The sequence below is a fragment of the Medicago truncatula genome, chromosome 4 (assembly GCF_003473485.1).
Source record: "Medicago truncatula cultivar Jemalong A17 chromosome 4, MtrunA17r5.0-ANR, whole genome shotgun sequence".
Taxonomy (NCBI): domain Eukaryota; kingdom Viridiplantae; phylum Streptophyta; class Magnoliopsida; order Fabales; family Fabaceae; genus Medicago; species Medicago truncatula.
The window spans coordinates 9,882,781-9,910,271 of record NC_053045.1 but is presented as its reverse complement, the minus strand read 5'-3'; the positions used below and the strand labels follow the sequence as shown (position 1 = coordinate 9,910,271).

General features: G+C 34.8%; 3 protein-coding genes across 3 annotated transcripts; 2 read left to right on the top strand and 1 right to left on the bottom strand.

The window, feature by feature from the left end:
- Nucleotides 1–9,861: 9,861 nt before the first annotated feature.
- LOC25491672 (uncharacterized) lies at nt 9,862–13,119 on the top strand. The gene is made up of 2 exons (XM_024782375.2): nt 9,862–10,032; nt 10,315–13,119. Exon 2 carries the CDS (start codon nt 10,322–10,324, stop codon nt 11,075–11,077), a length of 756 nt encoding a protein of 251 aa, XP_024638143.1. The 5' UTR covers nt 9,862–10,032; nt 10,315–10,321; the 3' UTR covers nt 11,078–13,119.
- A 4,966-nt stretch (nt 13,120–18,085) lies between these two features.
- LOC25491671 (heat shock cognate 70 kDa protein) lies at nt 18,086–20,261 on the bottom strand. Its single transcript, XM_039832601.1, is given in 3 exon segments — nt 18,086–19,740; nt 20,043–20,096; nt 20,099–20,261. Coding segments are annotated over 3 exon segments (1,872 nt in total).
- A 3,282-nt stretch (nt 20,262–23,543) lies between these two features.
- Nucleotides 23,544–24,664, top strand: LOC120579870 (uncharacterized). The gene is made up of 5 exons (XM_039832600.1): nt 23,544–23,681; nt 23,800–24,064; nt 24,168–24,264; nt 24,358–24,485; nt 24,576–24,664. Exons 1-5 carry the CDS (start codon nt 23,544–23,546, stop codon nt 24,662–24,664), a joined length of 717 nt encoding a protein of 238 aa, XP_039688534.1.
- Nucleotides 24,665–27,491: the final 2,827 nt, after the last annotated feature.

Genomic DNA, 27,491 nt, shown 5'->3' with positions numbered 1-27,491 from the left:
GACTCAAAATCCAAAGATACGAAGCAAATCAAAAGAACTTCATGATGGGAAATTCAAAAAAAAAAACCATTAGGAAGGATGACAAAAACATTACCAGAGGTGCACAAGATCACAAGCAAATATCATAAGCTAATAAGCAATGCATAACGGCTAGTTTCAATACTTTCTTAGCCCACAAGGCAAAGCACAAAAGGACAAAATAACGGCTTGTTCTTTACTTCCTTACCAAGATTGAAGCTTTATATATGGATGCATCATTCAAATGAGAAACCATATATCTCTGCAACAACATAATCTCTCACCTGTTTACTAGTGTTTTTGGTAAATAAGAAAGGCTGGTTTTGGTTATTACATTCATGATCAAACCAGAAATTATAGGACATGTTGTGCAATGTTTTTCCAGAAAAAGAGTGAACGTTCATCAAATTCATAGGTTGTTTTATGAACAAAACGAATCTGTATGGTATCTTTCGACAAAAAAAGGGATAAAAGAAAAGAAAATCCAATAAATGCAAATAAAATACAATGAGTTTAAAACGCATAAACTTAAAGAAAAAGTAAATATTTCTCTCTTCATTAGTGGAAGCGATGAAATCAGAGTCATTTGACACAATGTCAAACATATTTCTCTCTTCAAAAGATTTTCTTGTTGAAGATTTTTCTAAATATTTTGAATGGGTAAACATCTTTGAATGAATATGCTAGATGATTTTCTCATTATAATAGAAATCAATTACATGTGTTTAACAAGAATTTGGAAGACACACATGTTCTCAATAAAGTATATGATTAAATTTATTTGTAAGTGTATATGTGTGAGTTCTCTTAATGCAACATAGTTATACAAACATATATTGATACACCATTGATGTATACATCTCTATTTTTGTTTCCAGTGTTTGCAAGTGTAGCAAGGTAGACATTCATCAATGCTTAAACTAAATTTCCATGTCATGGACATGTTCAATATTAGTTTAGGTACAAAACATGCAAAAAAATTCTTTCTTAGAACAATTTTGAATCACACAAATCATTCTCATATAAAACAATTATTGACTTCTTTGTTGATTGATAACCGACAAAAATGTAGGTTATTACCTTCAATTTTACCTCTAAATCAAGTTTCTTTTGAGTGATTGCATAACATATTTCTCCTTATTTTGTGTTTTCTGATTGTTTTACTAAGCTGATCTCCTCTGCAATTTATTGCATGATTTTTGAACATTTGACTTGCTCCGAGTATGTTTGGTTATGTAGGAATGGAGATGGATAAAAGGTAGGTCACGAGAAAGCTTCCAAGTGGACGGATACATCTTTTGTTGAAGTTTGCTGATCGATTCTTGCGAGGCCAGCAGGCGCTAGGCGCTAGAAGATCACCTCAGAGGCGCCAGCTCCCTGGAAGTGGGCGCTAGGCGCCCATGCAGCAGCGCAGCGCTGAGATAGTTCGTGTTCCTCAACTGTGCACCGACGCTAGGCGCTAGAAGACCACTTCAGAGGCGCCAACTCTCTGGAAGTGGGCGCTAGGCGCCCATGCAGCAGCGCAGCGCTGATATTGTTCGTGTTTCTCAAGATGTGCACCGGCGCTAGGCGCCCTAGTCGGGTCAAAGCGCCCCGTGTTGGGCCTGTTATGCTATAAATACGTTTTTAATCAAAACATAGGGTTCTTAATCACTTTTGAGGGGAGAAACCTGTGACCTAGCAGACAAGACACAAAAGAGGCGGCTTTCAACACCATTGAAGGAGATTTATCAAGAATCGTTCATGGATCGTTCTTGTAATTCTTCTTTAATCTCTTTCTCTTGTTTATTTGCTATGAATAACTAAACCCTCCGTTGTTGGGGATGAGTAGACCTAGATGATTACATTTGTCATGTGATTGGATTATGATTATTGATTAAACTTATTGAATTGTTTTTCTTATCTCCATGCTTAATGCTTTTATTGATTGATCACCTTTAAATTGATTTACGGTTTATATTGTGAAACGGAAGTTGAATTTATAAACGCTTTGAGATAAGAAATTCTTGCCTTTGTAATCTAGGAATAGATGCAAACCCTTGAAACCACTTGAGAATTCTTGTTCATTCATGCTTAATTCTAATCCTAAATTCACTAAGGAATTAGGAGTTGTTTTAGAATTAATGGTTTTGTCACTAAGGAATTAGGGCAAGAATAAATTAGAGAATTCGGTAATAATTCGATAAGTTGATTCAATAGTTCTATTAGAGTTACTAACTTAAGATAGTCATCTAGCGAACCTCATCCTCAACAATTTTCTTATTAGAAAATTCAAACAAATTTTCTTCTGTTAATTTACATTATTGCTATCAAACAAATCTCGTACCTTTTTGTTCAATTAAGTAACAAGTATTTTTCGACAGTATAACGCGATCCTTGAGTTCGACACTCGGTCTTACCGTTTTAAATTTACTACTTGAACGATTTCGTACACTTGCGAAAACCGCTATCAAGTTTTTGGCGCCGCTGCCGGAGATCGCCAAATCACTGTTGAATTTTATTTAACTTCTTAATTGAAATTTTTTGCTCTGCAATAAAATTAGTTCTTTCATTTTATTTTAATTATTACTCAATCCTCTATTACTCACTCTTTGTCTAATCTTGTATGCGAGGCCAGGCCTCAGCTGAACTTCTCTTTGACGCAGAAATTGAAAAGACTTGCCGAGCAAATCGGAAAGAAACTCAACTCAGAAAACGCAGAGAGAGGGAAGAGGCTAGTGAAGTAGAGATTGACACGGACGAACAAGTACTCGAGGTAGTCGACAGAACCACCACCACCACCACCACCTGAAGAGAGGCTTCTCGGAGACTATGGGACCCGTGATAGAAACCGAAACAGGTTGACCATTACTAATCAGCCTGTGACGGTGAACAAGTTTGAAATCAATCCAGGGTTGTTGCGTGAGCTGAAGGCGAATCAGTTTGCGGGAAAGTACAATGAAGATGCTAACAAGCACCTGAAGAATTTCTTTGTGATATGTGAGACAACAAAAGTGGATGGGAATTCTGAAGAAGCCAAACGGTTGAGACTATTTCCCTTCTCATTAACTGATGATGCTAAAGAGTGGTTCGATTCCTTACCAGCTGGGAGCATAACAACTTGGAATGAAATGGAAGACAAGTTCTTGGAGCAGTTTTTTCCTACAGCTTTGTTTGTGAGAAGGCGACAAGACATTTCTAAATTCCAGCAGAAAGATGGAGAATCACTTGGAGAAGCTTACAAGAGGTACAAGAAGTTACTAGCTGCATGTCCAGAGCACAATTATGATGGTACTGTTCAGATGCAGATTTTCTGTAATGGTCTACTCCTAGCTACTAGACAAGTTTTAGACACAGCTTCTGGTGGTTCCATAAATTTCAAAACCGCTACTCAAATCATAAAAGTCATTGAAGCTGTTGCACTAAATGAACAAATGGAGATGTATGACAGAACTGGTGGTACAAGAGGTGGACTTATAGACCTGAATCAACTTGAACACAGAAATGCTCAGAATATACTCACCAACAAACAAATTCAAGAGGCAGTGTCAGCTGAAGTAACAAAGAGGATGGCAGCTCTTAATTTAAGTCAACCTCTAGTTGCTCCGGTTAACCAAATGAACACTGTAAGATGTGACTGGTGTGCGGGTCCTCATTTCACAATGCACTGCGATGTTCCTATGGATGCATCACAAGTAGAAGCGGTGAATTTTCTCAGCAACCAAGGGGGTCGTCAGCAGAATAATCCTTACTCAAATACATTCAATCCAGGCTGGAGGAATCACCCAAACTTCTCATGGAAGAACCCACAAGGTGGACCTCAAAATCAACAACAAGGGGGTTACCAAGGAGGCCTATCAAATCAAGCGCCGGTTCCCCCAAAGAAGGCAGATTGGGAATTAGCTATTGAAGCAATGGCCACAAACATGAACTCGCTCACTCAAGAGACAAGAGATGCACAAAAAAACACCAGAGCTTCAATCAAAAATCTTGAAATCCAAGTTGGACAAATTGCTCAACAGCTCTCTCAACGAGCTCCAGGAAATCTTCCAAGCGACACTGTCACTAACCCGAGGAATCAAGAAAATGTGAATATGGTCACTACCAGAAGCAAAAAGTTGGAGGAATCAAAATCACCTAAAGTTACACAAGATGGAGGTGTTTCATCTCCTGAACTTGTTGAAGTAGAGGTTGATGTTCGAGATACCATTCCGACTCATGATGTTGAAGAACCAGAAAATAAAAAGAAAGATGATTTGCCAAAGCCACAAATTAAGTTACCTTTTCCTCAAAGGTTGAAAAAAGAAAAGGATGAGAAAAGCTTCGGTAAATTTATTGAGATATTCAAAAAGTTACAAATCAACATCCCGTTTGCTGAAGCTCTTGAACAGATGCCGACCTATGCAAAGTTCATGAAAGACATTATTTCCAGGAAAAGAACAATTGGTGATGAGGATGTGACGCTTACCGAGCAATGTAGTGCAATCTTACAAAGAAAAATTCCAAAAAAACTCAAAGATCCGGGAAGTGTTACCATTCCTTGTACCATTGGAGATAGGACTTTCAAGAAAGCATTGATTGATCTTGGAGCTAGTGTAAGTCTGATGCCGTTATCCATTTACAAGAAATTAGGCATCGGAAGGGTGAGGGACACAAATATGACATTGCAGTTTGCAGACAAATCTTTCAAATACCCATATGGCATAGTTGAAGATGTACTTGTGAAGGTGGACAAATTCATCTTTCCGGTAGATTTTGTTGTTCTTGAGATGGAAGAAGATGACGATATTCCACTAATCTTGGGGCGACCGTTCTTACAAACTGGAAGATGCTTGATTGATTTGGAAGATGGTACGTTGACTTTGAAAGTTGACGATGAAGTGGTCAAGTTAAATGTCCTCAAAGCTATGAAACATCCGAAAGAAAAGGAAGAATGTTACAGGGTAGATATGCTGAACTATATTGTGAAAGAAAAGTTACAAACCGAAGTGCCAGTTTTACCGCTTGAAAGAGTTTTGAGCTTACCACCAGAAATTGTTCAAGAAAGTAGTGACCCTAGAGAATGTGATGTTCTGGCTATGTTGGAGGCTTTTCCATCTTACAACCGTCGCACCCCTACTAGGTGGGAGGAGTTACACCCCAAAGAAGAAGTTGTTGTGGAAAACTCAAAGAAAGCATCAGTAGTTGAACTTAAGCAATTACCCTCTCATTTAAAGTATGTGTTCCTTGATGAGAAGGAAAAGTGCCCCGCCATTATAAGTGCAAGTTTGAGCAAACTAGAAGAAGAGAAACTGCTAAGGGTTTTAAGAATGTACAAGGGTGCCATGGGGTGGTCTATTGATGATTTGAAAGGTATAAGTCCTACTTTCTGCATGCATAAAATTTTGATGGAGGATAATTTCAAGCCGGTGGTGCAACCACAACGAAGACTCAATCCAGCCATGAAGGAGGTAATAAGAAAGGAGGTGGTAAAACTACTTGAAGCAGGCCTTATTTATCCTATTTCAGACAGTTCGTGGGTTAGTCCTGTCCAAGTTGTTCCTAAAAAGGGTGGGACTACTGTGGTAATGAATGAGAAGAACGAGTTGATCCCAACTCGTACAGTCACTGGGTGGAGAGTATGTATAGACTACAGAAGGTTGAACACCGCAACAAGGAAGGATCACTTCCCACTACCTTTTATTGATCAAATGCTTGAGAGGTTAGCGGGTCATGATTACTACTGTTTCTTGGACGGGTATTCCGGCTACAATCAAATTGCTATAGCACCAGAAGACCAGGAGAAAACTGCCTTTACATGTCCTTATGGGATATTTGCTTACAGGAGGATGCCATTCGGGTTGTGTAATGCTCCTGCAACATTTCAAAGGTGCATGATGTCCATATTCTCCGATATGATTGAAAAACATATCGAAGTATTCATGGACGATTTTTCTGTCTTTGGCTCTTCTTTTGATAATTGTTTACATAATTTATCTCTTGTTTTGGAAAGGTGTCAAAATTCTAATTTAGTCCTAAACTGGGAAAAATGTCATTTCATGGTGAGAGAGGGAATTGTTTTGGGTCATCGAATCTCCCACAAGGGGATAGAGGTAGACCAAACAAAAATTGAAGTAATTGAAAAACTTCCCCCTCCCACTAATGAGAAAGGCATTAGAAGCTTTTTAGGCCATGCAGGTTTTTATAGGAGGTTTATTAAAGATTTTTCAAAAATAGCAAAACCCCTCACTAATCTGCTTGTAAAAGACACACCTTTCCAATTCAATGATGATTGTCTCAATGCTTTTGACACTTTAAAGCAAAAATTGACCACTGCCCCTATTGTCACTGCACCTGATTGGTCACTACCTTTTGAAATTATGTGTGATGCAAGTGACATAGCTGTTGGGGCAGTGCTTGGACAAAGAAAAGATAAGTTGTTGCATGTAATTTATTATGCAAGTCATGTTTTAAATCCAGCACAACTTAACTATGCCACTACAGAAAAAGAACTCTTGGCTGTTGTTTATGCTTTTGATAAATTTAGATCTTACTTGTTAGGGTCTAAAGTTATTATATACACTGACCATGCTGCTCTAAGGTATTTGTTTTCTAAGCAGGAATCTAAGCCGAGACTTCTTAGGTGGATATTGTTGTTGCAGGAATTTGATCTGGAGATCCATGATAAGAAAGGGACAGAGAACACAGTGGCTGACCATCTTTCTAGGTTGGAGAAGATGGATGAAACTGATGAGAAGAGGCCCATCAAGGACCTATTTGCAGATGAGCACATCTTAGCTATGACGGTGATGCCGTGGTTTGCGGACTTTGCAAATTACATGGTGGGTAGGACAATACCTTGTGACTTCAACTCTCAACAGCGTAAGAAATTCCTTCATGATTGTAAGTCATATGTGTGGGATGAACCATTTTTATATAAAAGGGGGGTTGATGGACTGCTAAGAAGGTGTGTTCCCGAGGATGAACAAGAAAAAGTGTTGTGGCATTGCCATGACTCAAGCTATGGTGGACACTTTAGTGGGGATAGGACTGCTGCAAAGGTCCTCCAATCTGGTTTGTTTTGGCCTACTCTGTTTAAGGATGCTTTTACCTATGTTAAGAGATGTGACCGCTGCCAACGCACAGGAAATATTTCAAAAAGAAACGAGATGCCGCAAAATCCTGTGTTAGAAGTGGAAATCTTTGATGTGTGGGGAATTGATTTTATAGGGCCATTCCCATCCTCATGTTTAAAGATGTACATTTTGGTGGCAGTAGACTATGTCTCTAAGTGGGTAGAAGCAATCGCCACACAAACCAATGATGCTCAAGTGGTGGTTGCATTCCTCAAAAAGAATATTTTCTCACGCTTTGGAGTCCCTAGAGCGTTGATTAGTGATGAAGGAACCCACTTCCTCAATCGAAAGATGGAGGCGTTGTTGAAAAAGTACAATGTGCATCATCGGATTGCAACACCTTACCATCCTCAGACAAGTGGACAAGTGGAAGTATCAAATAGGCAAATTAAGCAAATTTTAGAAAAGACTGTGAATTCTTCCCGAAAGGATTGGTCACTTAAGCTTGATGATGCATTGTGGGCGTACAGGACCGCATTCAAAACGCCTATAGGTATGTCCCCTTTTCAAATTGTTTATGGAAAATCTTGTCACTTACCATTGGAACTAGAACATAAAGCATTATGGGCCACGAAATTCCTTAATTTTGATCTATCTAAAGCGGGTGAATCTAGAATTCTTCAACTTCATGAGTTGGACGAGTTCCGGAATTTCGCTTATGAAAATGCCAAAATTTTTAAAGAAAAAACAAAGAAATGGCATGACAAAAAGATCCAAAATAGGGAATTTCGAGAAGGGCAACTAGTTTTACTTTTTAATTCCAGGTTGAAATTGTTTCCCGGAAAGTTGAAATCAAGGTGGTCTGGTCCATTCAAAGTTTCAAAAGTTTTCCCATATGGTGCTATTGAAGTGAAGGATCCAGACTCGGAAAGAACATTCAAGGTGAATGGACAAAGACTCAAACCATACTATGGGGGAGAGTCTGAGCGTCCAACCGAGTCCATCACATTGCAAACCAATTAAAAAAATTGGTGCGTCAAGCTTAGGACGGTAAACCAGCGCTTGATGGGAGGCAACCCATCTGAGGGAGTTATTTTTATTTTTTTTTTCAATCTTATTTTCTTTCTTGTTTTTGTTTAAATTATGTTTTGAAGTCAAGTCTTTGTTGAGTCGAATTTATTTTTCTATAAAAAAAAAAAAAAAAAAAAAATCTTTGGGGTCAAGTTTAGTTGAAATTATGGCAAGTGTCGATGATGTTGTACCCTCATTACTGTGTGCTACTCGGTTGTAACAATGCTTGTTGAAGTGCATGAATTTCATAACCTTTCCATTTCAAAAAAAAAAAAAAAAAAAAAAAAAAAAATTAAAATTGTTTTTGTCTCAGAGAAGTGTTCTTTTGTACCATTAAGGCAGAGAGCTAGCTTACTTCTAAAGTTCAAGAGCATGACTATGGGGGCTTGCTGCGGAAGATACTCATCAGAATCACCACTATTTTTCTCTATAGCATAACTGGTGAGAAATTTGAGCCAAATACTTTCCATTTTATTTACTATATTTCTTTCATATGTGAGTATCCATGTTTCAATGTTATTTTCCTCGAGTTTGCACTGGTTCTCTACAGTCTATTGGTCGTATTGTCATACACACGAGGCACTTGTTTGGTACTCTGAGCCTTTTCAAGCCACCCTGATTATTCTGATTATCCTTTGCTAACCCCATTGAGCCTTCATGCAAGATTCTTTGTTGTTTTCGTGACAAACTGTGTCACAAGTTTTAAACCCAAAATGTTATGTCTGTTTAATTTCTTTGGAGTTAGATAGAATCACAGGTACTTGATATTAAGTTTGAAACTAAGTTTGGGGTTGTCCTTGAGATTAGCAACGTTGTAAGTTTGGGTGAGGTACTAGTAAAAGGTAGAAAAAAAAAAATGAAAAAAATGGTAGACTTAACCACAAATAAATAGGTCTACGCAAAAAGAAAAAAATTGAAAAATAAGCGCCAAGCAATTATAAAAAAAAAAAAAACCAACAGAGAAAAGAAAGAAATTGGTCTCTTGGTCTCTTCGAAAATGAGAACACAAAGGTAGAAAATAAATGAGCAGTTTTACTAGTTCCCATGTTGTTTTGGCAATGAGATTGAAGGTTGGAAGTACTTTAATGTTTAGGGATCCATAGTGTGTATCTAACTCCAATTCTTTTGGTTCGCCCACTTTTCCAAATTTATCCACCCTTAACCTAAGCCACGTTATAACCTTAAAAGACCTCTAAAGTGTGTGTGATGGTACTTGACTTTGAATGATTGTTTAGAATTCTTTTCAAGTTCATAGGAAAATGCATTAACATGTTGAGTTGAGCGGGCAAATGCCATATGACCAGCCCCACTGGCTTTGAGAATTGGTGAGGAAGAGAATAGGGAAAAAGTGTAGTTGAAAGAATCAGCTATCTTCTCTAAGTATGTCCCGCTTGCGCGAAAGTGGTAAGCTAGTCAAAGTCAGAGGTGGGACGAACAATGATCTGAGCACCCTCTCGGAAAGGTCTGTAATTTTTTTTAAACTTTGTGCAAACTTTAATTTTTTAGCTATTTTGTTACTCGAGGACAAGCAACATAGTAAGTTTGGGGTTGCGATTACTCGTCATTTTCATATTAGTTTTAGATTCTGTTTCGATTAATTTTCTTAGTTAGTTTATAGTTTGTGGTCATGTACATAAAAAAAAAAATTTGAATTAATTTGTTTTTATTTTATTTTATTTTATTTAGCTTTTAAAAAAAAAAAAAAAAATTGCATGTTATAAACAAAACAACAGGAGCTTCTTTCTCTTGTTGCCTTTTCACGTGAAAACAACACAAAACCCTCACCTCCATTTTTCTTCCCATCACAAACCAAAGGCCGCAAATTCACTCACCTAATAGTATCAATTGCATTAGTACCTTTCTCTACTGCATCCACTCCGTTCTTTTGTTAGCTTTCTAAACTCCACAAGTAAGTTTCTTCAACTCTTTGATTTCAATTTGAATGTGAAATTGCTTGATGTAATTTGCTGTCACTTTAATTTGAATATTAATTTTCTGCTTGTGGTGTTGATTTTGTGTTTAAATGTACGAGATTGAATGCTTGGGCTGCTTCTAGTTTTTACAATTTTCACGATGCCCTCTAGGTGTTTGATAATTTTCCTGACATAAGGAACACTAGTTTGAATGGTATTTGTGAAGAAGCTACTGACATGTTTGTGTGGAACAACATCTATTCTAACGTGTTTTGTAGATTTCCCATGGCTCGAAAAGGAAGAGGTAAAACTAACACATCGGTGCCAGAATTTGATGCCGAAAAGTTTCTTTCTGCAGAATGTGAAAGTAGAAGGGGGTTACTTGCTCGTCGGAATATCATTCATGAAAGGGTGCTCTCGATACCCGAAGATGACATGCCTCAAGTCCCTAATCAGATTGAGAAGAGAGGTTGGGAGTACTTAGTGACATATCCAGAAAACAAGGAGGCCTATGCTGAGTTAGTCGTTGAGTTCTACTGCAATGCTTATTGTCCACAGAAAGATAAGCAAAAGGAGAAAAGTTTTGTAAGAGGGAAACAAATTCCTTTTGATGCTGACACTATTAATTCTCTGTTGAAAAGCAAGCTACTCAGAACCAAAGATCAATGGCCAACCTTTAAACAAAATGTCAACACTGTTAGTCTCTTGAGGGAGTTATGTAAGGATGAAACTGAGTGGATTTTGGATTCGACCGGAAAGCCCAAAAAGTTTCCCTCTTCGTCCCTTGTGCCTTTGCCAAAAATTTGGGCAGCATACATTGGGACTAATCTAGTCCCATGCTCGAATGTTTCGGATATTAAAGTGGAGAAAGCTGCCCTCATTTCAGCAATTATGACCGGGAAAGTAATTGATGTCGGGAAAATTATTCAAACTCAGATTCAAATCATCGCCAACTCTGCCACAAATGCGTTGGAATTCCCTCGTTTGATCACCCTGTTATGTGAAAAGGCAAAAGTCGACATGAATCTCTCCCTCCTTTGAGGAAACATGCTGTGATAGATTGGACTTATGTCTGCAAATACTGTGGGGTGGATGGTGATGACGATGTTGATGAGCCAAAAAGGAAAAGGGTTCGACGCCAGGCAGGTGCAGAGAGCTCCCACCAATCAGCCCAAACCACTTCGAGAAGTCGTGAGGAGAGAATTGATGTTTTAGAAGGAAATGTGCAAGCCCTTCGTAAAGCTGGTCAAATCCAATATGAAGATATCATGAAGGCGCTGGGGGTAGTAGGTCAGAGCTTGAAGGTAACTGTTCCAGAAGCAAGGACATCAGAGGATTTAGATCAACTTGTTGGCTGGGTCCCTATGCTGGTGCAACCATCAGATGAAATTCAAACTGAAGAGAGTGGTGATGAGTCCGAATGAGGACTAGTACCCTCACCGGGAGAGAGAAGCACATGAGTTACTTTCATCAATTAATTTCATCTCTCTCAACTCTTTATCTTTTATTTTCCTGTTTAGAACTTGCAATTAGTGCACTTATTTTCTGTGTCATTTCTGTCTTCTTAGAAACACAACTCTAGTTTGGGGGAGGGGTTAGGAGTTATAGGTCAAAGTAGTTTCTGTCAGTTCTTATTTGTAGCAATTATCTTTTGAGTCAAGTATTTTATTCAGGTTGAGTTAGGATCCGATGATGACTTTTATGGTGAATTAGTAGGCTCTGTTAGTCCCGCTACGATGCAGCCTTGTGAAAAATCCCATTTGGTAATTACTCGAAGTTGCAACTTTGAGTGAGAGTGGAAATTTGCATAGTAAGGAATAACAAAAATCATGTTGGTAAATATAAGTCTGAAATGCACATAGAGGAGCATAAATTAGTGTGGGAAGCACAATAATAAGACAAATTCCCATCTAGCTTATGTGAAATAAAATGGTCATTTGATTCATATGTTTAGTGGCATGATTAGGGTTATTCTTTGTGATGCTATTTACACAGGAATAGGAAGAAAGTGAACTGCACACACACACCATATACCTATGTGGGGAATGATCCAAGCTGTTCCGTCATGGGATGACTTAGATGCTTGCTTTAGTAACCATACCTGAGGGCAATCCAACTAAAAAAATTTACTCAATACCTGTTGTCTTCATATTATGCTAGGAATTCGGAACTGACAGTCAATGCTTTTCATTTGCATCACTCGAGGTCGAGCAATGTTTAAGTTTGGGGTTGTGATAACCGACAAAAATGTAGGTTATTACCTTCAATTTTACCTCTAAATCAAGTTTCTTTTGAGTGATTGCATAACATATTTCTCCTTATTTTGTGTTTTCTGATTGTTTTACTAAGCTGATCTCCTCTGCAATTTATTGCATGATTTTTGAACATTTGACTTGCTCCGAGTATGTTTGGTTATGTAGGAATGGAGATGGATAAAAGGTAGGTCACGAGAAAGCTTCCAAGTGGACGGATACATCTTTTGTTGAAGTTTGCTGATCGATTCTTGCGAGGCCAGCAGGCGCTAGGCGCTAGAAGATCACCTCAGAGGCGCCAGCTCCCTGGAAGTGGGCGCTAGGCGCCCATGCAGCAGCGCAGCGCTGAGATAGTTCGTGTTCCTCAACTGTGCACCGACGCTAGGCGCTAGAAGACCACTTCAGAGGCGCCAACTCTCTGGAAGTGGGCGCTAGGCGCCCATGCAGCAGCGCAGCGCTGATATTGTTCGTGTTTCTCAAGATGTGCACCGGCGCTAGGCGCCCTAGTCGGGTCAAAGCGCCCCGTGTTGGGCCTGTTATGCTATAAATACGTTTTTAATCAAAACATAGGGTTCTTAATCACTTTTGAGGGGAGAAACCTGTGACCTAGCAGACAAGACACAAAAGAGGCGGCTTTCAACACCATTGAAGGAGATTTATCAAGAATCGTTCATGGATCGTTCTTGTAATTCTTCTTTAATCTCTTTCTCTTGTTTATTTGCTATGAATAACTAAACCCTCCGTTGTTGGGGATGAGTAGACCTAGATGATTACATTTGTCATGTGATTGGATTATGATTATTGATTAAACTTATTGAATTGTTTTTCTTATCTCCATGCTTAATGCTTTTATTGATTGATCACCTTTAAATTGATTTACGGTTTATATTGTGAAACGGAAGTTGAATTTATAAACGCTTTGAGATAAGAAATTCTTGCCTTTGTAATCTAGGAATAGATGCAAACCCTTGAAACCACTTGAGAATTCTTGTTCATTCATGCTTAATTCTAATCCTAAATTCACTAAGGAATTAGGAGTTGTTTTAGAATTAATGGTTTTGTCACTAAGGAATTAGGGCAAGAATAAATTAGAGAATTCGGTAGTAATTCGATAAGTTGATTCAATAGTTCTATTAGAGTTACTAACTTAAGATAGTCATCTAGCGAACCTCATCCTCAACAATTTTCTTATTAGAAAATTCAAACAAATTTTCTTCTGTTAATTTACATTATTGCTATCAAACAAATCTCGTACCTTTTTGTTCAATTAAGTAACAAGTATTTTTCGACAGTATAACGCGATCCTTGAGTTCGACACTCGGTCTTACCGTTTTAAATTTACTACTTGAACGATTTCGTACACTTGCGAAAACCGCTATCATTGATATTCAATAATAAATCTTAAATTAGAGTATTCATTTCTAAAGAAATTGAAGTATGATTTTTAGACAAGACATCTCATAAATCAATTCATGAATATACGTATTTAAAATATCATACTTGTGTAAGGATAACATATGATTTGTATTTTAATTATCAAAAGCATGATATTTTGACATTTTTCTTGTACTAAATCTAAATTCTATCATGCATTATGATTAAAAGACTAACTCATTTACTTTTAGAGTATTCATATCATGATCAAGAATATATTTTCTACAAAGAATACAATAAGGTATTGACATAGAAAAATATTGATCAATAATACAATCAGTATACATTTAAAACATTGTCAAACTGAAGTTACACAAAGTGTTAAATCTTTTGCCTTTTAGATGCAAAATTTTAATTGATCATTGTGACGAGAACATTCTCTACACTTAAAAAAGTTAAAGAACAAATGAACAATTTTCTTTTAAAAATATTTCAAAGATAAATTCTAAATTAGGATCCATTTAAAAACATGAATGGAGAATGATATTTTCATAATCCATATTAAAATATTTGCAAAAACCATTTTCAAAATATATCACTTAAAAATCAGGAAATGAATAGTTAATGATTAAACTAGAATAAATTTCATGAATATCTTCAAATTTCAAATCATTATGAAATTTCACTGTTAAGACATTTTTATGATCCATGTCTAAGTTTATATCATGATTTTTCATTTTAGGAACAAACTTAAATTTGTATATGAACCATTAAATATGAGAGTGATTCAAATTGCAGTTTCTGACAAAAGATGGTTTAGAAATGCATTTTAAGAGCTTCGGAATAATTTTGTTCAAGAATGCAAAGAAATGAATTATTGTCAGAATGATAATGAATCGTTTAACATGCATTAAGATATCTGATAAGAGATGAGTGTGAAATGAGGAAATATTATGCGAAATTATCTATAGACACAACATCAACTCCTTGTTTAATTTAGAACATACTAATTTATATGAAATGCATTCTTAAAATGTCTTCTTAAAGCATAATGCAACAATTTTAATCATCAAATCTTATTTGTGAAGTTGCTTATAGATATTTTATCTTCATGGATAAAGTTGGAACAAAGAGTGCAAGAATTATTGCATTTAGGCTAAAAATTAGAAATATGCATATATTAAACATTACAAAAATTGATGCATATTATTAAGGTTTAAAGTAATAAATTTGCATAAATGATTTTAGCATGTACAATAATCCAAATTTTAAGAGCATTCGATCATTCATATAACGCAAATAAATGAGTATACTTTTTTAGATGACTTTTCTCACTTTGAGATTTAATGTAAAGAACCTCTTTCTCTTTTTCTAGAAATGAACTCAACTTTCTAGCATATATTTTCTTGCTATTTTGCTATCTTGTAAGTTCTTCATAGAACTCCTTCTTTTCGTGTAGTTTCAGGTTGACATTCATTTATATGTATCTATTTTGGATGAGGGATTTCATGCATTGATAAGCATAACATTCTCATGTCATAATATAGAGAGATTTTTGTTCCCTTTACCATGTAGATGGTTTCCGACATATTTTGGAGAATGTGATCATCCCTTCAAAAATTAGGACCATTTTAATATGTGTTGGCTAAAGTAAAGTGAACAAGATATATATGCATTTCTCTTGACCTTTTTTTTAAAAAAAAAAGTATTTATAACACTTTTCAAAAACTTTGATTGTTGAAAAGTTTTTTTGAACAAGATAAAGCTTGTCAAAAATGATTTGAAAAATATATTTTTTATATTTTCTCTCATGATCATTCCTTACATAAATGATATTTGTGATTTTTCAATTTGAACTCTTTTACGAATAATTTCATTTGGAAAGATTTTAAGGATTCATCCTTAAGCTTTAAAAATAAACTCAAATGAATTTTGGATAATACTTATCTATTACAAAGCCATAAGACTTGTAGTTTTGGTAAGATCCTAAATAATTCAATGTGAATAAATTCAAGAGATTTTTAATCAATTTTTTGAAAAGAGAATTACCCTTGACTTATTTTCCTAGCACACAAAACTTTACATATTTAATCTTTGGTCAAATGCATCTAAAGGTCCTTTAAGTTTTTCATTTTTTCCAAAATCGTCCTTTAAGTTTCAAAAGTTCCACAGTCGTCCTTTAAGTTTCAAAAGTCTCAAACAAGTCCTTTTAGTTTTTGAATCGTTTCAAACAAATCCTTTTAGAGGATGATGGTGATGATTTAGATGATAGCGACAAAGAGCATTATTCACCATTTGTCATGCATAAAAAGATGACTAATTTTAAGTGGGTGTTAGGAGCCAGATTTGGTACCAAATATGATGAGTTCAAGGAAGCAATTACCAACTATGTTATCTACAATATGACTTGTTTGAAATGATTCAAAAACTAAAAGGAATTGTTTGAGACTTTTGAAACTTAAAGGACGACTTTGAAAAAAATGAAAAACTTAAAGACCTTTAGATGCATTTGACCTTAATCTTTTTAATTTTTGGATGACTTCTTTCAAAACGAAGTTTGAATACTTTTTCAAATGCTTTCAAACTTACATGACAAGTTTTTTATGTTTAAATTATATCTTGTTTTTAACATTGATAAAAATATAAATTAGTCCAGATTATTTATTTGAAACAAAATTCATGAGGATTTATGTTTTTCTTCAAATATGTGGAGTGAACCATTTTAACAAATGCTAAGTAAGTAATGAGTTAAATCGTTCACATATCAAACATTTTAAATCTATGGAAAAACAATTTTATCAATGATAATATATCTTTTTAAAAATTTCAAAGATTACATATCCTTCAAATTTTTGTCATGAGAGGAGGTATCACAACTTTCCAATCACGTGTCTCGAGCAGTGATTTTTAAAGCATCAATGTTCTTTCTTAACTATTAGATGATATATTTGCATCACAAATTTGTAATAATTTTGGTACCCATAGTGATTTGGGTCCTTGATGGTTAGTGTATCTTCTTGTAGAAGATTTTTTCAAATCATAACATTTTAATTAACACAAGATGGAAAGAGGATTTCTTCTATTTTAACTCAACATTTTAGACACAAGTTTGTTTCTTTTATTTTTCAGTTATCAAGGTTAACTCGAGTTGCCATCATAGATTTCTTTTTACAAATGAATCTTCTTTGTTCTTTAGTTTTGAAATGGACGTGCTAGTTCCATCTACGGCATGAACGTTGATTTGAGAGTTTTGACATCATTTCTTCCCGAATCTTTTCCTCTTACACTGTGAAGTGCTCAAACCTTAGAGGCATGTTCTGATGCCAATTTAAGTGGAAGAAATAGTCACAAAAAGGGGGTTTGAATTGTGACCCTTTAAAAATTATTGCTGAAACTTAAATAAGCTTATATACTCAAGAAAATTCTTGACTCAAACTTGGCACGAGCGACGAATAAAAAGAACTTTAAGTTCTTGGACAAAGAATCTACCTTAATGGTGGTGACAAAAGCAAAAAATATTAGTCACTTTTTCTCTATTGCATGCCGTTCCCAACCTCCTTATGGCCCTTGAATTCACAATAGCATCACTGAAAAATACAATGCACAAATTTCTGATTTTGATTGGCAAAAGTTGGACCAGTGATATAAAACCGAGTGCAAGGATCAATTCAATATTTAGATAATATGATTCATAATTATTTCAAATTTCACACTCATAAATTCGAAAATTACCAGTAAATCAATCTGGATATTGGCTTTTATGATACTCTTCATCTTATCAAAACGATTCTTCCAGCAGTGTCATAACAGTTGCATTCTTGACAGATGATTCCAAAACTGCCTCTTCAATCTCTCAAATCTTTATGAGGACCGAAGACAGAAATAATTGGATCATTATGAATGAGCTTAAAGGGCCATAACATTAGATCATTCTGAATAATTGGATCGCTATAGTTCCTTAACATCGAAGGCATGTCCAATGTCTGAAATATGTTATTGTTCGACACCAGCATGGTACCAATATATGTGGCTACTTTTAATCACTTTTAGCTGCATATGAGTAGGTTGTGCCAAGGTCAATTCCATATAATTAAGAGAATGAATTAATGTCACTTCCCTGTAATTAATCGTATAAACATGATGAGGCAAGTCAATTCATAAAGCTCTATAAAGGTTTCAAGTTTCAAAGATTATTTACTCAACACTAGAATAGAGTCTGAGAAGGATCAGATCATAAAGTAAGCTTTGAAGGATGCTGCTAAAACTAGAATAGAGTTTACAATACAGAAAACAGAAAGAAAAACAAAAAAAAAGTAACATGTGAAACACAAACATTAACATAAACTTCAATGCTATTAGATAATGATAATAAAACTAAAGGTCTGCATTCAGCAATTTCAAAAGCAAGACATCACTTTAAATCTTATCCAAGAAAAATAAAATTATTAGCCTTGGATATAAGGTGCTTCGACATGCTCTCTAGATCCTCCAGATGACCCTCAAGAACATCTATTTCTTTCTCTTTGTTATTCTTATCAAGCAAATTCATAGCAACAGTAATTGCATTGTTGATCTTCTCAATTTCTTGAGGCGTGAGAATCAGATTAACATTGTTCTTCTTTAAAGCGTTCTTCATATTGTAAACACAAGAATCTAATGCACACATTACCTTGGCCCTTCTTAAAAATTGCATATCTTCCACATGATATTTCGCAGCTTCTTTAATCATTTTTTCAATGTCGAACATTGACAACCTTTCTTTGTCATTAGTAATGGTGATTGCGTTCATATTGCCTGTAGATATTTCCCTAGCAGTAACAGTTAGGATGCCATTTTCATCAATCGAAAAGCAGGCCTCCAAGGGATGGCCACGGGGAGCTGGAAGACAATGAAGCCGAAATGAACCAAGCAGATTATTGTCAGTAGCTCTTGGTCTCTCACCCTCATAAACAGGAAAATCGACAATGCACTGGTTATCATAAAGGGTGAAATATCCATTTGTCTTCTTGACAGGTATGGAAGTGTTTCTAGGAATCACCACACTCATGATATTTTCCTTATATGTTGCGATACCAAGTGACAATGGGGTAACATCTCGTAGCACCAAGTTGGGCGCATTCTTAAAGCCTTCACTCAAAATAGCAGCTTGAACAGCTGCACCATAAGCAACAGCCTCATCTGGGTTGATACCCATGAATAATTCCTTCCCCTTGAAAAATTCTAGCAATAGTTCTTGCACTTTCGGAATCCTAGACGAGCCACCCACAAGAACAATATCATCAATATTACTCTTGTATATCTTTGAATCCCTGAGACAGGTGTCAACAATATTCATACACTCATTGAAAAAGTCCATGTTAAGTTCCTCAAATTTGGCACGAGTGATTGATGAAGAAAAGTCGATTCCCATAAATAAAGCATCTACCTCAACAGTGGTAACAAAAGCAAAAGACAGTATCCTTTTTGCCCTCTCACAGGCAGTTCTCAACCTCCTTAAGGATTTTGGGTTCTGCTTGATGTCCACTTTATTCTTCTTTTTTAACTCTTCCACAAAATAGTTAACCATTCTGTTATCAAAGTCCTCGCCTCCAAGGTGCGTGTTTCCTGCGGTGGCTTTTACTTCAAATAGATCACCCTTAATTGTGAGGATAGACACATCAAAAGTACCGCCACCCAGATCAAAGACAAAAATATTTCGGTTACCATCACAGTCATTTCTCTTATCAAGGCCATATGCAATAGCTGCAGCAGTAGGTTCATTGATTATCCGAATGACATTAAGGCCAGCAATAGTACCAGCATCTATGGTGGCCTTTCGCTGAGAATCATTGAAGTAAGCTGGCACGGTAACAACGGCATTCTTGACCGGCGACCCCAAATATGCCTCCGCAACCTCTCTCATCTTTGTAAGCAACATAGAAGATATTTCCTCAGCACAAAAGTGCTTCTCTTGACCCTTGTAGTTAACAGTAATCATAGGTTTGTCATTAACACCAGAAATAACCTTGAATGGCCACAACAATATATCTCTTTGAACAACCAGATCACTAAACTTCCTACCAGTTAATCTCTTAGCATCTGCAAAAATAACATTAATAGTAAATTCCCATGATCCCATCATTCATTTATCCAGCTAAAATAGCAATTGCATACTAATCAAGGTTTAAAAAAAATGTTTCCGAATGCCACATCAAGAATCTTTACACAACTACATTTGAATAGTTTCTTTAAAAACCAATTTCAATACATGATTTTAACAATGATAAAGAAATAGAAATTTCAATCAAGAATCTTTACACAAAAGCAATTTTTTTCAAACCAAAGACAAAAGAAACCTAAATACATACATGAAGCAGTAGATAATAGAAATAGAAATTTACCAAAGATAGTGTTTTCAGGGTTAGTAGCAGATTGATTCTTAGCAGCATCACCATCAACCTTTGCTCATTGTTGAAAGCAACAAAAGAAGGTGTTGTTCGGTTTCCTTGATCATTGTGAATAATCTCAACTCTTTGGTGTTGATCAAGCCACACAGCAACACAAGAATAGGTTGTTCCAAGATCTATACCCACTGCACGTCCTTCGTGTTCTTTTGCCATGAAAATAAAAGAAGCTGAAAATAAAAACGCAAGTCAAAAGAATTAGGAAGAAGAAAAACTTCTAGGGTTTTTTTTGTTGTTGTTGAAAGTAACTTTATTAGGGTAATAGAGAGTTTGTTCTTGAAGTGAATAAGCCTTTCTTATATAGGAGAAATGGTACGTAATATCCGTGTATTCAATGAAAAAACAAATTTGATCAATTCCATCAAAAATTGATAATTGAAAATATCATTTTTTGATCAAATTCGAATACAAATGACAAAGCGTGTCGCTATAAAAATTAATTAAAAAATATAGAAGTCAACAAATAGTAATTTGCATAACTGAATTTGACACAATACATGGGTGAAAAGGAAACGCTATTTGCTTTCTTTCAATGTTATTTCGTTCCTCTTGAAAAGGAAATGTTTCTTCTTTGGTAATAATAATATACAAAAATTAAATGAATAATTAATCAATATTCTTTGTTTTGTCAAAAAGAAAAAATAATGTGTTGCCACATTAAGTATAATGAATATGATAATTCATAATTTTATATTTATCTTCCTTCCTTAAAAAAATAATTATTTATCAATTCGCATGACAATATATCAGTAGATATATATGTAAAATAATTGTACACTAACAAAATATACTAATTAATTTTATTTTATTTTTGAGGAAAAATATACTAATTAAAATTTAAAAATTCCTTCAAAAAAATTTAAAATTAAATAATGTTTCTTAGTAAAATAATTCTTTCATTTTTTTTTTGGTAGATTTTCAATTTCCTTGTTTTAGTAACATTCTTTTCAAAAAGAAATAGTAAGAGATTTGATTATTTTCAAGGACCACGTACATCTTCTTATTCCTAAACAAAGCTTGGTTGCCCTAATTTTAACCTAATAATTTAACCCTAATATTTTAGCAACTTTTCCCTCATTTAAAACCTAACCATATTTCCTAATTCTCCTCCTCCAAACCTTAACCATCTAACTTAACTCCTCCTAAACCATATTTCCTAATTCCCCTCCTCCAAACCCTAACCAATATATTTTAATCTTTTCTCCTAAACCGAAATCTCTTTTTAAAACCATACCTTTCTCTCCTCCAAACCCTCACCAATATATTTTAATCATTTCTCCTAAACCGAAATCTCTTTTCAACATGGCTTCCAGAAACATTCAGACTTCCTAAACAAAGCTTGGTTGCCCTAATTTTAACCTAATAATTTAACCCTAATATTTTAGCAACTTTTCCCTCATTTAAAACCTAACCATATTTCCTAATTCTCCTCCTCCAAACCTTAACCATCTAACTTAACTCCTCCTAAACCATATTTCCTAATTCCCCTCCTCCAAACCCTAACCAATATATTTTAATCCTTTCTCCTAAACCGAAATCTCTTTTTAAAACCATACCTTTCTCTCCTCCAAACCCTCACCAATATATTTTAATCATTTCTCCTAAACCGAAATCTCTTTTCAACATGGCTTCCAGAAACATTCAGACTTTGCTGTCATACCACTGCCTCACTGGTAACCATATCTTCATTCCACTCTGGTTTAAACTAAATATATAGATTTTTGCTCTTATTCCTCGCTGTTTTAAAGTATAAATCATTCTTTCAATCCCTTTCAATCTTTTGTAGGTCCGTTGATGAAAAACCCTTTTTCCGATCTTGACAAAGCAATCAACAAGCTCAGACTGAAATACAGATCATATATCGTTGAATATGACATTGATGTTGTATGTGTTTTTTGCGAAATATACCTATTCTTAATTATTTGCATTCTATTTTTATCAATGTTTGTGATGTTTTTGTTTGTTATTTTTTTAGGGTTGAGTATGCTTGCTTAACATGTTTGGCGGTGATTTCGGAGATCAATTTGGGCGCTATGCAATATTGACTGATCCTAAGTCCAACAAGGTGTGAAGATCAGAGGGGGTGCTCCGATGGTTGAGTCACATGATACCATCTACCTTGATGTTATTTACAATTAGTCCATGTTTAGATAAATTGTGCAAGACCTTTTCGATTTGAATTTTAAGTTTTAGTTTCTTAGAGTTTTGGAAGCATCTATTTTTTTTGTCTTTGAATTTAGCAAATGTCCCTTGAATTTCATAAATAATTCAGCCTTGCTTGCTTTGTTTTTTGATTTATATATTTGTGTTTGTTTTTGTGTTGCTGAATCAATTTAGTAGCATGGCTGTGTTACTGAAGCATTTTAGTAACATGGCTTTTAGTAACATTATTAGTAACAATTACTAGAATCAATTTAGTAGCATAGCTGTGTAACGTCTCCTCTTAACATTATTACTAACAATTACTAATCATAATCTCTAAAATATGTTTTGGGTGGAAACAAACTAAAATCTTAATCCTAATTTCTCTCAATCAAGTAACTAAGAGATTTCATCCACATCTCTAAACTAACTTTTTGGTGGAAAGAAACTAAAATCCTTATTTCTCTCATTCAAATAATTAGGGGATTTCATCCACGTCTCTAAAATATGTTTTGGGTGGAAACAAACTAAAAATCCTAATTCCTCTCATTCAAATAACTACTAAAGATTTCATCAACATCTCTAGACTAAGTTTTTGGTGGAAACAAACTAAAATCCTTATTTCTCTCATTCAAATAATCAGGGGATTTCATCCACATCTTTAAAATATGTTTTGGGTGGAAACAAACTAAAAATCATAATTCCTCTCATTCAAGTAACTACTAAAGATTTCATCAACATCTCTAAAATATGTTTTGGGTGGAAACAAACTTAAATCGTAATCCTAATTTCTCTCATTCAAGTAACTAAGAGATTTCATCAACATCTCTAATCTAACTTTTTGGTGGAAACAAACTAAAATCCTTATTTCTCTCATTCAAATAAGTAGGGGATTTCATCCACATCTCTAAAATATGTTTTGGGTGGAAACAAACTAAAAATCCTAATTCCTCTCATTCAAGTAACTACTACACATTTCATTCACATCTCTAAAATATGTTTTGGCGAATCAACTATGGTAATTCTTAAGTAAAAAAAATGTCAATTCTTAAGTAAAACAAAGTGCCCCATCAACAATATTAATTTCATTTTATTCATATTAATCTTTATCCTAAAATGTTGGTCACTTCCTAATTTTGTGCTTATCCTGATAACTAATACTCTTTATTGCTCAACCGACATATCCTACTCACACGTATTCCACCTTTTTCCTATAAATATATCATAACCTATTAGCCAAACCATCTCAATCTAAATAAGCATCCTCTTTCTTGGAAAGGAAAAAACAAGCCAATGATGTATGCCAAATACACTCCAATCTCAGCTGTTTCTGAAGGAAGAAAGAATCTCAAGATGTGTGTGCGAGTTGCTCACATTTGGTTGATTCGAGAGAAGAAGGTCCCCACTAGCATCATTTTCATGAACATGTTACTGGTCGATGAAAAGGTTTCTGCATGTTTGCACTCTTAGCTTTAAAATTAAACTAATGTCATTGTTGTTTTTTAGTTATGTAATTTAACCAGCTGTTTAATGTTGTTGTTGTCGTCAACAGGGTGGACGTATTCACGCCACAGCTAGAAAAGATTTGGTGGCAAAGTTCAGGTCCATGGTTCAAGAAGGGGGTACATATCAGCTTGAAAATGCAATTGTAGATTTTAATGAAAGTCCTTATAAGGTAACTTCACACAAACATAAGCTTAGTATGATGCACAATTCAACTTTTACCAAAGTACACTCGCTTGCTATCCCTATGAACGTTTTTGAGTTCAAGCCATTCAATGAAATTCTCTCTTCAACTGTCGAGGAAGTATATACGGGTAAGACTTCAATTCTGAATGTGTGTTGTACATTATTTCTACCTATAAGCATTCGTTTAGGAATTTCATACATTTGTTTTTGCCTTTGTATATGTAATTTCAGATGTTATTGGTCATGTAATTGAAAGAGGTAATATAAGGGAAACTGAAAAGGACGAAAGGAAAAGCAGGGTTATTGATCTCACTTTAGAAGATCTTGAGTAAGATTTGTCTCTTTCTTTGTACTTGGTTGTAATATAATTTTAATATACCTTATGTTTCTGAATTGATATTTTGGTAATATTTTATTGCAGAAACAACCGCTTGCATTGCTCTCTTTGGGGTGAACATGTTGACAAAATTGTGACCTTTTTTGGCAACCATGACAACGACACACCTACTATATTGATATTGCAGTTTTGCAAGACACGCATGTATTTAGGTATGTCGTATTTTAAGTTTGTGCTTTCTGCTGATATCAACAATGAAATGTGAAATTATGTTCACTTGCTGTTGATTTTTTAAAAATTAGGTGTTATGGGAGTTGCTAATGCCTTTAATGGGACTAAGCTGATACTTAATGGCGATTTGCCTGATGTCGCTGTGTACATGACACGGTAACCATTTACATTTTTATATGCTTTAGAATAAAGACAAGTTTTTTTTTGTCACAATTAAGTTGTCTGGAGGTCTCACCACTCTTCTATTAACATTGGTGCCATTTTATTAGAATGAAAAATGCATCAATACAGTTCACCCGAAGTGTCAGTCAAATTTCAACGAACAGCTCCGCGTCTTTATCAGATGACTTGCTCAACACTAACCAAATGACAATTGAAAGCATGATTGAGTCAACTGAGGTAGCTATCTGTTTATTGAAATTTTTAGATGTCGTTTTGGATTCATCTTTGTTATTTTTCACATGGACAGTTGTACGTCGCAATATCACGGGTTACTTCGAGGGGTGGTTTAAAAATATTGATTAATGACGACGACGGCGATGATACCGATGTTGCATCAAGTGTGATCTACAGAGAAGTTTCCCGTAATGTGTAGGACTTTTTTGTGTACTATTCATTTTCTTATTTATTGAAACTATTTACATGTCAATGAACTTCAGTTTCCCTTTTAAAATTATATGTTATGTTAAAGTAACAGGAACTACGTACTAGAATTATGGAACAATAACAAAGTCTATGGTAATTGACATTTTGCTTTGATTCACGATAATTTTTACATTCAAGCGAACTACAATGTCTTATTTTTTCAGTGAGTATTAATTTTTTAAATGACATGTGCGTTAGCACGGGTCAATGGTCTAGTTGCACTAATTATTATAAAGAAATTAAATGAAAATGAGCAACATTAATGTAATGTTTCTATCAAAAAAAATTATATACTGCCTCCGGTCCTATTTATAAGAGAAATTTAGGTCAACAAAAGTGAATGTATTTGGACTGAATTTTTAACTAGATACATCAACTTTTGTTGACCCAAAATTCTCTTATAAATAGGACCGTAGGGAGTATAAAAATTCATTAAATATTTGTATATCATCCGTTGTGAATTTTATTTGCTTATATTTGCAAAAACAATTTTTTATGTACCGATACGATAAATTTTGAAAACTTTTATGATTTTTTTTTTTTTAAGACATCAAAATGGAATATATTAACACAGACAGTGAAACCTTTTCAGTACAGGATGTACTGAAGGACCACCCCTAAAAGGGAACAGTCAGACAATATTTACAAAAGTACGACCAGTCGATACTCAAACATAACATAAGGTCCGACCACCCTAAACTCATGATTGTTTTCAAAATATAAACATTAATGTAGTGTTTCTATTAATTAAATGTATTTTTTATCTATATGTAAAACTTTGTTAAATGTTTGCACCGCGTCTGTTATATATTTTATGTGTTTTTATATCCAGAAACAAATTTTTATGTATCGACATTAGAAAATTGATATGATAGAATTTTGAAAACTTTTAACTATCTAAAATATATATCAACATTAATATGTAATGTTTCCAATAAATATTTTTGTTATGTTATATGCAAATTAGTGAGATGAAAAGATTAATCGGAAGACATAGTATAAAGAAAAAAAAATGGTGAGATATGTGAGGAGAATAAACCCTTTTCCTATAGTCATGCAATAAGAGAAGAAAATGATTTCGTATATTTATGTCACCATACGTTGTTTTTCGATTATTTAATAGCAAATTATCCATGAAGGCCACAAAATTAGTGAGATGAAGAGTCTAAACGAATTTATACAAAATGGTGGACTTAAGTTTTATTATATTTGTAGTAGAGAAGGAGTCGTGTAAGCATTTTCCTCACTTTCGTCTCTCATATTTGAAGGCATACTTCCTCTAAAAAAATGCACTTAGTCAATTGCATAGTTTTGAAACTCGGCTCGGACCGGTCGAACTGTGCACCGGTGGGTAAGCCGGTTCGAGTCAACATATGGATCGGCCATGCAGTTAATTCGGTCAAAATCGATCAAAACCGGTGACTCGGCCGAGTCGCGGGTAAGACCGGTTTTTTTTTTTTTTTTTAGCTTACCTAAAAGGCTAAAACGACGTCGTTTTGGATTTGGCAATTAAAAAAAAAAAAATTGGAATTAGAAGGGTCAGAACAGAACTCTAAAACGAGTAAAACCTCACTCCCTCCATCCAGTACTCTGTTTTCACGTACAAGAGAAGAGAAGAGAAGTTGAAAAGTTCAAACCTTACCATCATCCTCCACGCCGTCGCCGCCGCTTGTCTCCACGTTGCCGTCGTTGTGAAACACGTACGTTACGTGGAAACCCTTTTTTTTTTCTTCTTCAGATTGTTCTTCTTTGATTCTTTTTGATTTCTTGTTTTGATTTATTGTTGATTTCTTGTTTAATGTTTAATTCCATGTTGATTCTGATTGTTTAATGTTTAATTTTGATTGTTCTTCTTTGCGTTTTTGGATTTTTATAACTGGGACAATCTCTTATTTGAATTTATGTTGGAATCATACTTTTTTGGGATCTATTTGGATTTTTACTACCAAGATGTATTTTGAGTTATGACTATGTTTTGAATTTGAGCAATTAGCCTATGAAATTATTATTGTTGGATAGTTTTTATCTTATTTTACAAGGGTCGTTATTTTAGTTTCTAAAGTGACCGAGTCACCGATTCAATCCGAGTTAATCCGGTTAAATAACTATATAAATTTAATCTAAGGACCGAGTTATCTAACCGAGTCATCCGAGTGGTTCCGGTTTAGTCATGCGGTTCGACCAATGACTTAGTGGTTCGACCATTGACCCATTGACCCAGTACCCCCGCCGAGTCGATGACCGAGCCGAGTTTTAAAACTATGGTCAATGGAGTTACTTTTTTTTTAAAATAAGTCAAAATAAATTATATTAATCAAACAAAGATTTCTACTGAACATCAA